General features: G+C 40.0%; 1 protein-coding gene across 2 annotated transcripts in view; it reads right to left on the bottom strand.

The window, feature by feature from the left end:
• Positions 1-5,254, bottom strand: part of ARNTL2 (aryl hydrocarbon receptor nuclear translocator like 2) — a 25,446-nt gene extending 20,192 nt beyond the window's left edge. Inside the window, exons 1-3 of one of the 2 annotated variants that reach the window (XM_031061436.1) lie at positions 5,202-5,254; positions 3,467-3,614; positions 2,201-2,236 (exon numbers count right to left, since the gene is read on the bottom strand). In XM_031061436.1, the coding sequence (XP_030917296.1) occupies positions 2,201-2,236; positions 3,467-3,561 (131 nt within the window). In that variant the 5' untranslated portion in view covers positions 3,562-3,614; positions 5,202-5,254. The remainder of the gene's footprint in view (positions 1-2,200; positions 2,237-3,466; positions 3,615-5,201) is intronic. The other variant, XM_031061435.1, reaches the window with a different exon arrangement.
• Positions 5,255-11,406: the final 6,152 nt, after the last annotated feature.

Raw genomic sequence — 11,406 nt, 5'->3', positions numbered from 1 at the left:
TATGCCCACTGCACTGTTCCCCACTCTTTGTGAAGAATTCATGGCCTTGGTACCATGAGGATCAAGAGGAGAGGCCAAGCAGGCAGCAGGTGTCTCCCCTGAGGAAACGGAAGCAGGAGGATCCTTGGAGATTACAGCTTCAGGAAAGGTGCCAAAAGCTGCTGCCGCCTGTAACTGAGCACTGAACCCAGTGAGGATCCAGAAGCCAAACTAACAAGGCAGAATCTGGGATTTCACTGGAACCCAGCAATCTTCTAGACAGTCTGAGAAATCCAAACACAGGAGGGGGTTTGGCTCACTGCACCCCAAGACTTTCATTCACTGAAATTCTTTCAGATTTAGACGAGTTAGCAATAACTAATATTGTCCTTCCATTTTAAAATAAACTTACCAGAAATATCCATATACTGTGAATTCACATTCTATAACCATAAGGGAAGAGGTAAGGAGAAGCCAGACCAGCTGCAATGCAGCATGTGCCCTATTAATTAACTTGCCTTCTCCCTCAGGAGCTCCACTTGGGGAAAAAAATCTAGCACAAATTTGCTGCTCAAGCAATCAGTCCTAGCCTTCAATGGATTTTTATAGCCTCTGTCCTAACAGCTGTGGTGTTGCTGATATGAATAGCTAAATTAAAACCACCTTGACTACATGAACAGAGGGTGAAATTCTACTTTGTGGCTATAATGTGGGTATACTTAATTGGTACTATAAAGGACAGAATGGGTATCAATCAGTAAAAATAAAGAATACCAGCTTTTCTTTACTTTCTCAATTGATTTATTAAATATACTTCTCCATTTCTTCTAAAATGAAGCAAATGTTTTAAAGGCAGAAAAAGAGAGTTTTTTAGTTACACTTTCCATGATAAGCACCATGGAAAAAATCCACGAAGAAACAACTAATCTAACCCCAAAGGAAGATTTTTACACTACCCTTTAGGCTATGTACCAAAGAGTGACTTCCCTGCAGAAAGGGACCTGGAGGTTCTGGCTGACAGCAGGCCCAGGTCAAGGCAGTCAGAGGGCAAAGCACATCCTGGGCTCATCAAACACCAGATGGGCAAAGAGGTGATTGTCCTGCTGTCCTCAGCACTGCTGTGCCTTCACCTGGAATATTGTGTGCACTTCTGCGCCCCAAAATGTGAGAAGGTGTTTGGTGAAGATGGGAAGGTCCCTGAAGGAATTCAGAGAAAGGCAACAATGATGAAAGGAATAGAAGGAATGTCATGTGGGGAGTGGCCAAGGACTCCTGGTTTGTCTAGTTTGGAGAGAAGGAGGCTGAGGCCACCTCCTTGCTTTCTGAAGGTTCCTGAGGAGGGGAAGTGTACAGAGAGGTGCTGAGCTCTTCTCCCAGGTATCCAAGGACAGGACACAAAGGAATGGTTTAAAAGGTGTGCAGGGGAGGTCTAGATTGGACATTAGGAAGCATTTCTGTACCAAGAAGGTGGGGTAACACTGGAACAAGCTTCCTGGAGAGGTGGTCAATACCCCAGACCTGTCAGTGTTGAAGAGGCATTTGGACAATGCCCTTTACAATGTGCCTTAACCTTTGGTCAGCCCTGAAGTGCTCAGGCTGTTGGAGTGGATGATCACTGTAGGTGCCTTCCAAGGGAAGTAATGTATTCTATAAAAACACTGTATGGCTACTTACAAACAAATATTACCCAAGTAAGGTATCCTTTTCCAGACACAGAAAAAGAAAATGCAACAAAGTAACCATGTAACTAACAACCCTGCCGGCACATATGTTCCACAAAGGGTTTGCTTATGCTGCATAGCCACCTTGTAACAGCATTATTTTAACACAGTTATTATCGTTGTAATTTTAAAAGCACCTTAAAAGGTAACAACCAACAAAAATGTTTACATTCACCAATCCTGGAAGAATATGAGAATATTTCCTTCACCTCCCTAAGCCTTCTTATTGAACTGGCACTTTTCACTCCTTCCCATTCTAAACTTCAATACTAACAAGTTTGGTAAGAGCATCATCTTAGAAAGAACTATCAGGAAACCTTAACACTGAATGGACCTGTCCATCCTGTTCCTTAACTAAATGTTTATCACCTTGTGTTGTACACAGACCTGCCCTGGGATGAAGCACTCCTCAAGGAACCCCACAGCTCATCTAGGCAAACAGTAAAGTGTGACAAGTTCACAGAACTCAAAACAGAAATGGATTCATTCATAAAAAGTACCTTTTCTGAGGATCACCATCAACTTCAACTGTATCCCTGCAGAAACAGATCACAAAGTAAGCAAAATGGAGTTTGAAGCACAACAAGATGACTTGATAGACCCAAAAAACCTAAGTCACAGAAAATTTTAATGGTAACTCCACTTGATTGGTTATTTTCAGCAAGATCATTAGTCCTAGAATCTAATTACTAATTCTTATTAGCCAGTACTTTTCCAATAATTTTTCAACTTGGACAATAATTTTTTTTATCAGAGAGATAAAAATTTCAGGGAAACATCACTGAGAAACCAACACTTTTACTGAACAGGTAAGAATCAAAAAGTGATACTGAAAAAGAATGGAGGCTATTTTTTTCCCCCAGCAACTAACATACTGCTGGAGTTTTCAGTTATCCACACGACACACTTGAATCTCCAAGTTGGCAATTACATCAACACCCACAGTACAGCTACTGCAGATCAATGGACTACATATGGGAGAAGCAGTGATTAAAGAGCTTTAATAATCATAAATACATGTAAATCTCCTATTCCCCACCTTTTTAAACATGGATATTCTGCACTAGTTTAGAGATAGTTGTGGTGCACTACATCTGCATCTTGTGTCCTTTGCTTCTGCCTGATTTATACAACTTTGAGCACATCACTTTTTTGGTTAACTGGCATCTGTTTGGCAGTTATAGAACAGGATAAAACAGTTGACAGTGTCCCCTCAGCAGTCAGGTTTGACCCACTTTAAAAGAATGAGCACTACAAGAGGACAGTCCCCATTTTTAGGTCACAGGTCTGTCTCCACATTTAAGGAAATGGCTGCTCTGGTCACTGAAGCAGCAGTTCTAGATTAAACAACTCAACCAGTAATCTTGTCTCATGCTTGAAGGTAAAATTCTAGTATGTGCCTGGGAAACTTCAAGCAACTTAAGAATTTGCTTTTACTAGTAGGCAAAGAAGGAGAAAAAAACCCTAACAATTAGGATTGAAATTTCAGCATTAGAGACACATTATCTAGACACTTCAGGCCAGGAAATGGCATTACAGAATCCTCCATATATCCCTTGGATTTAAGGATTATTTATCTATTTTTAATAATTGGGGACTGTCAAAGAACACATTTGGAAGACATTGTGAATGTAATGGTAATGAACAAAGGAAAGAGGATTGGAAAGGAGGGAGGAAGAGGAAAAGGAAAGACAGCGACTATGTTGTATAAACAACAGATGAATATCTCAGATTTAGGTTGAGACACGGAGATTTGATTCACTTACTGGTTATCAGAATCACTTCCCTTGCGCTTCCTTGGGATGTCAGGCAGGGCAGCATTGAAAGCCGTGGTGCTGGCAGCCTTGGGGATGGGATTCATGAGGCTGGGCCCTCCGCAGGCCACGCACGGGCTCCCATCCACTGAGAACTTGTCTGGCAGCGAGAATACAGGCTCAGTGTCCAGCAAGAGCTGCAGCACTCTGCATCCACTCTCATCCTCACGGGGACAAAAAGTTGTCTGTGCGTGGCTCTGTGTCTCTGACACAAAAAGCCAAGGTTGCACTGCCACAAGCCAAGTCCAGCAAAGAGTGCACACCTTCCCACAGTGCTGCAATGATCTCACCAACCCAATCAACACACCAAGGCAATATAGAACTGCTCTCCCCTCACACAACCCTTGCACTTAAATTCTCCCCCACCTCAGACATCCTGCTGGAAGATCACCAGCTGTGCCATTTGTTAGCAGATCAAAATACTGTGGCTCAAACTAAATTAGAATTAAAAATACATTGTGAACTGCTTTTAATCAAGTGGGATATCCAAAAAATGGAAGTTTGCTATAATCATATTCCTGACACAAAATCCACAATTACACAGAACATCTGCCATGGAAGTTGGAAGAGTCTCAAAAACTTGTCAAGTTCCCTTCACACTTCTCCTCTTAAGGAAAACTGTTGTTTCTGGGAAGGACAGAAGAGAAATCACAAGCCAAAGCAATCCTAGCAGCCTAGTGGGAAAGGAGAACAGTCCCAAGGAACACCAGCACTATTACACTGCTTTTCTGTCTCAATGCAGCTATCACAAAGAATCACCCAGCTCATGTTTAGGCAAAGAGCCAGAGAGCTAGAATTAACTCTGCTTCAGCAAATGCAGGAATTCCTTTAGGCTTCATGTGCCAGTGAGGACAGATGAGAGATGAAGAGATGTCATTTAAGGAAGTGAGCATCTCCTGCTTCTAGCAGGGAGCAAAAACCAAGAGGATTACTTTGAAAATCCAGCAAGAAGAAAATCTGGACAATTTCTTGTGAGCCTTCTCTCTTTTTTTAGCATCTGTGCTGTTTGTAAAAATGTAGAAATGTGCAAAAACAATGATACAAAAGATATTTTTTCCCCTCTTAGATGTAAACACATCACACACCAGAAAAATGACCTTCTAGGTTCTCATTTGGGGTTGGAATACAGCTCTGGAGAGTTAAATGAAAATAGGCTAATACTCCAACAACAGCTTGTCTGGTCTTCCACTAATCCTCTCTCTATGAAATCAGACAACACAAAGTCAGCCCCTGTTTTATTTTAGAAAGCTCTTTAACTCATTAAGTCACACAGGAAGTTTCAAAAAAAAGAGATGGAAACAAAGAATCAACAAATACTTGACAAATACGTGACAACCTTTGGACATCTGTGACACCAAGAAAATCTAGTTCTTTCAAATGCACATCACGTTCAAATTAGGGATATTAAAAATATATTAAAGAAATTACATTAAAAATACTGTAAGTATTTCTATAAGACAGTGGTAGATGTCTGAAATATTTTTATGATGAGTCTCCTTAAAAGTTTCATTTTATATTTCTGTTATTAACACAATTCCAAAACAAACAAAAAATGCTGACAGATGCAAAGGAACTGTTTATTTAAAAGGAGCAGTTTTAATTTGCCCAGGTCACAGCATCCTATAATTCCTGATTAAGCTATTGAAGTATAATCAGTCTCGATGAATATTCATAAAAGAGTACTTACTAAACAGCAACCTACATGGTTCCAAGACCAGAATGCCTTCAGCACAACAGATCCTTTCGTCCTGAAAGAAAGCAGGACAGCACAGACCCACTGACCTAAATACTGCTCTGCACACAGATGGCCAGCCTGCTTTCCAAACACTTCCCTTTAAAGGAACAAAATCCAAGGCCTCTTTTACAGGTTTTCCAATTTCTCTCCAATATTATTAAACAACCAGGTTTTTTTCCTCACACCCAAGCAACAATTTCTGAATACTGCAGTTATCTCTTCTACCTTTACTAACAACACCCATTTTCGTTATTCTTAAGTGAGAAAACAAAATATATTCAGATTACCAGTAACAGCCACCTACTAGGAACTTCCACACTACAATTATTAGGTGATAAATTGAATCCTTAACACTATCCCTGGGACAAACTAAATGCCAGTATGATGGGTGGCTGATCTTGGACAAAAATGTAAGGTTAAGAATCTGTACTGATCCCTGACATGTTCAGCATGCAGCTTATAGTCTTTATATTTATACACATATTCCAAAAAAAACCCACGAACCAAACCCAAACCCCCATTAACAACGCAAAAGAAAATAAACAGAGAAATAAATTTTAAGCTTCAGAACAACCAAACATAGCTGAACAGTGATTATGTGGAGTTCAACAGAAGTGAACAAATCTTTTTCATACCTATCACTCACTGAGCAAGAAGTGGGCAGAAACAGCTCCTAAAGCCAAAGGAAGCTTTGAAAAGTCAGGAAGGGTGATGGAAAATAATCTCTGAGGGCTCCATAAGAGCCATCATGATGATACTGGGTGATTCCAGGGTCCTCACTCTCTCCCTGGAGTGTCCCAACCTTGTGTAGGCTGTGATGAAAGATTTCTTTCCCTCTCTGGCTACACCACTTTGGGAGAGCTGAATAATGAATTTAACAGTCTTTAGGTTCACAAAGAGAATGGTCTAGAATGTACCCCAAAAACCAGGATGGGCTTCTAAGATCAGAAAAAGTTGAATTTTTACCTGTCATTTGAGCACCTGGCTGAATTTCTTATACTTGCTTTTTTGTGAATATTTTCATACCACTGGCATCACAACAAACACCTCTAAACACACATGAAGCAAACTGAAATAATTCCCAATTTCATAGCACACTTGCTTCATGAGAAATAATATCCAGAAAGACCAATCTTTATAACAAGTTGATGTTTCTATAAAACCAAAATCATTAGTGAATTCTAAAACTACTAAAAACAGTTTAAATCAACTAGTTTTGTTTGACCACGCTAAAGGCTGTTACTCACACTAGTCTGATTTGCAAGCCAAATAAAATTCCAGCTGAGAAATAACATTTTTATTACTGTTCATTCCATTGCTAATGTCCTGGAATACTGATAACCAGATTTTAATGGCAACTGAACAGTTCCTCAAATACATGTCTATCATAATCTATGTCTGTCTCTCAGCATTAAGCCTATATGCTTATCAATATTACAAATCAAAGATATTTTTAAAGCATATTATGCACATTGGGACAGATTAAAATAATGAGAATAATACAGGAATTCCTCCACTGGAATTATTCCCTCTGTGAAAAAGCAAAGACCATCCGAACAGTACAAACACATATGAAAAATAGCTCCTTCCCAGTAAGTATATGTGAAATGAAAAAACTGTTAGTTGAACGCTCATTTTAGTGTATTTCACAACTGGGCAAACAAAATATTTAAGGGATGGTTATCAATACATACTTCTCATAACAAAAGCATCCCCTACTCTTGTGTTTTTTCTACATGGAAAAGAAACAATAATTAGAGTCCCCAAGGGGCTGGCAAAGGAGGGAACAACTGCCAAGGAGCTGCACGAAACTGTTTGGGGGGAGATACAAAGACAAAATCAGCCATATTCCTGTGTCAGCAAAGTTTCTGTCAATCCCATGCAATGCATTGAGAAACAAGGCTTGGGAGACTCCACATTTTTACAATTACTGACAATAATATTTTCTAATCCCATGCCACATTCCTGAGCTGTTTTCACGACCAACAGTTTTAAGGTTTTCAATTCCTAAGCAAACACAAGCTTTAAGAAAAGGTTTATGGCCAAACTCCACCGGCCATAAAAAGGGAAATTCATGTGAACCAATAATGATGTCCACATCTGAAGTAGCCATTCTGGTCCCTCTTGGAGGGAGGAAGACATTTCTAGGGTGATTCATCTCTCCCCAGAATAGATTCCTACATTTGGCTAGATGAAATAAAACAGTTCTAGGGTGATTCATCTCAATCTAAAATAGATTCCTCCAGTTGGTTAGATGAGATACAGCCCAAGAGTGCCTATCTCTAGTCAGTAATTAGGGACCAAAGGAACTGCCTCAGACTTGGACATCTAAAGATAAGTGAGATAAAACCCACCCCAAGTACAGAAATATCACACAATTATTTAACATAAGAGCCACAGACAGCACCTGTTTGCATCACATGCAACAAGTTCAAGCCCAAGACAGGCTTTCGAAATTGGCCTAATTATGCACTACCTCAGGACCACCCACCCCCTAGCAGGGTTAGCTTTTCTGTCTAGGTTTGCAGGATACATATTAGCACTCCAAAAATCAGCAAGAAGATACAAGTCATGTAGTATTAACAAATTAATTAAAAGAGTTGTCAGTTAGCCCTCATTTATTAGTCAGTTTAAAAAAGAACATCCAGATTCAGCTACCAAGATATTACACTAAAATGGGCTTGAAATAAAATATCATTAAAGAAGTGCATTTATAAACCTTATGGTGACACTTTCCATAGTCTGGGAATAAGTGAGACTTGGAGAAATGTGGTAGCTCTGCAGCTAACTAAATCAATAATGTGTTAACACTGGCACAACCTTTCCAAAAATAAGGAACTTTTAATCCAGCTTCCTACTTTGAAACACTTCCAAAGGAAAGGAGAAGAAAGAGGCTGCTTCGAATTCAGATTTCTAAGATCACGGATACCACAGACTACTAAAATGTGTATTTTCCAAAGGTGTGTATGTGGTATGCACAAAACCCTCCAGCTAGGAATCTGAGCTCTGTCAGTTCTCAAGAACTCCAAATTCTGGTGTAAGCCAGTGTGAATTGGCACCTGGGGGCTGTGCAGCCCAGCCAGAGCAGTTCCTTTTAGATTGTAAAGTTCTGTCACAATCGACATCGTTTTTTGGTGGGGTTTATTTTTGGTTGGTTTATTTTGTGTGTGTTTTTTTCTTTGGTTTTTGTTTGGTTGGTTGGTTGGGGTTTTTTGTTTGTATGGGGGTTTTGTTTGGTTGGTTGGTTTTTTGTTTGTGTTTGGGTTGTTTTGTTTGTTTTGTGTTTTTTTTTTTTTTAGATATGAGACAAAGCATCTCTGCTGTGAGGAAAGGCTGAGGGAATTGGGATTGTTCAGCCTGGAGAAGAGAAGGCTTTGGGGTGACCTCACTGTGCCCTTGCAGTGCCTGAAGGGAGCCCACAGGAAAGATGGAGAGAGACTCTTGACAAGGGCCTGGAGTGACAGGACAAGGCGGAATGGCTTCACACTGACAAAGGCAAATAACTCCACGCCATGTAAATTATTTTATTTTACTATGGAGTTACATTTCTAAACTTTTAATTTATTTTAGTGAATTTTTGCTGCAGATTTTTATTAGAGAGTGTGACAGTGACACACACAGCCTACATACTGTACAGGAGTGTGTGAGAAAGAAAGTTACAGGTGCTGTGACATCAGCTTAAGGTCCTGCACATCTGAACACCTATAAAACAAAGAACTGTATTTTCTACACATAGCTGAGAGTTGTACTAAAAATTCTTTGAATTTATTTATGTATTTTAGACCTTTAAAACAGGCCATGAAAAGCATTTTCAAACTTACTTACAGCAAGTCTGGCATCAAGCTCATCACCTTCAATACTTCTTATTGAAAGCTGGGACAACAATCTTTGGAATGAAGTTCTGAAAACAGTAGAAGCTATGGACTAAAGCAGCTTATTCTTTCCCCAAATTTTACAAGCATGTGCGATGCAGGAGCAAGATACAGAGAATTCAGTAATGAAAGCATCTTATGAACAACACCATCCAGAGAATAAACTTTTCTATGTTAAGAACATTGAATTTGGTTTTAATCTCACAAAATGAAAAAAGTCAAAAATTAAAACACTCTGAATTACATAAAATTAAATCAAATAATAACACAGGCAACTGACTGCTCTCTGCATCTATATTTACTCATTTTCATCACCTGGAAGAGAAGCAGTCAAAATCACAACTTACCAGTTAAATGACACATTTACTTAACAGATTTCAAACACAAAATATTTGGCCAAATCTATCAGAGTATTAAAAAATAAAATAAGGCAGAAGCCAGCTAATGAAAAGATGCTCCCCAAGGCCTGGAAAGTGTACCCTGCTTTCCCAGGCACTTTCATGTTCGCACCAGGTAGAAAGCACTGATAGGAATTGGGAGTCTCATATATCATAGCTCATTTCTGGCAAAAACAACCAACAAACAAAAAGCAAACCACAAATCCTCTCCAATTATATACTCCTAGAAAAATGGTGGATAGTTGTTTTCCTGTAAGTTTTGGAATCATATGATTGCAAAATGCTGAGTCCTATCAAGTCAGCTGCAGAACTTCCATGGGTTTAGCTGGCCCTGCAGTCCAAACAGGGAATTTTCAAAAGTTCACAATAATTCACTTCCAAAATCACCCACCAAATTAGTTCTTCTTACAATGAATTTGATTCTTGGATGTGAAACATCCAAGAGTTAGAGTTTGAGTTTCGAGTTTGTTTTCCATAATGTGCAAATGTACCAACAATAAGGTGTACATTCAAATGAAAAGAAAAACACCCTAAAAACGAGTAGGCAGGTAAGTTTAGTGTGGCCATATCCCACCAACAATTTAGATACTTTTGTCTTAAAAACAAAGAAGCCCAGAACTTGTTTCTTTGAAATCTACTAAAAGAACAGGTATAAACATAGGCAGCAAATGAAAGCAGGGATGGGGGTTTATCTCACAATAAAACATGAAAGCCTATGAAAGTTCACTGATTTCCCAAGTCTACTTGTAAATGGAAATGCCCGTGCATTTGGAGCTTTATTCATTTTGATAATTTTCTCTCCTCTCAGTATATGCATGATATAGAAACAATGTATCTTAAGTGTTAAGCACACTTGAGCAGACTGCAAAAACGCTACCAAAAAAACCCCGCCGCCACCACCACTCTGTTTTCAAACAGTACATTATTTGCCACAGAATTTTACAACAGTATTTAAACAATCAAGCAGCACAGACAGAAAAACGTCAAGGATTTGAGACAACAAGGATCCTCACATACATTAAAGCACACATAACCCAAGAGGCATTTAGAAAACAACTACTAAGCCTAGAAGAATTGGTGCTAACTACACAGAGCTGCAGTGATGGCTCAGGAGGGATCGGACCATTTGTGTTTCCCCACACCCCGTGCAAAACGCTCCCTTCTACTCGTTTCCAAGCAGGAACACGAGCAGCAGCTGGTAGTTTACAACCAGCCTTGATTTAGTATCAGAAACTTATGATTAAAAACATGGAAAGATCAAACCTTGGTCGCCATACAAGCGTGGGCACACATACACACACAGGGAAAATCCAGAATCACTATACCTAAAATACTAAATCATGTTTACCTACCAAAAAAAATCATACCAGAGTTTTAGAAATGCAAGGCTACGTGAGTACCAGAAACAGAGAACTACAAACTTAGTTAAAAAAAAAAAAACAACAAAACCCAAACCCCCCAGATTTTCAGCGCACATGGCATCAGTATGATGACACATCTGTCACAGCAATACAGCACAATGACCATTACACAGGCGGATGCCAAGGGGACGGTGCCAGGCTCTCTTCAGTGGTGCCCAGGGACAGGACAAGGAGCAACAGACAAACTAAACACAAGAAGTTCCACCTCAGCCTGAGACAGAACTTCTGCACACTGAGGGTGGCAGAGCCCTGGAACAGCTGCCCAGGGAAGGCCTGGAGTCTCCCTCTCCGGGGACATTCCAGACCCACCTGGACATGCTCCTGTGTCACCTGCTCCAGGTGACCCTGCCTGGGCACGGGGGTGGACTGGACCCTCTCCAGAGCTCTTTTCCAACCCTATTCCGTGATTCTGTTTCCGTATGGGCGCTCCAGGTACCTCCACTGAACTCCACCGATCGGGAGCAGC

This window comes from Geospiza fortis, unplaced genomic scaffold (genome assembly GCF_000277835.1).
Source record: "Geospiza fortis unplaced genomic scaffold, GeoFor_1.0 scaffold8, whole genome shotgun sequence".
NCBI lineage: Eukaryota > Metazoa > Chordata > Aves > Passeriformes > Thraupidae > Geospiza > Geospiza fortis.
Note: the sequence above shows the minus strand (reverse complement) of the source record. Positions and strands in the feature narration are given on the sequence as shown.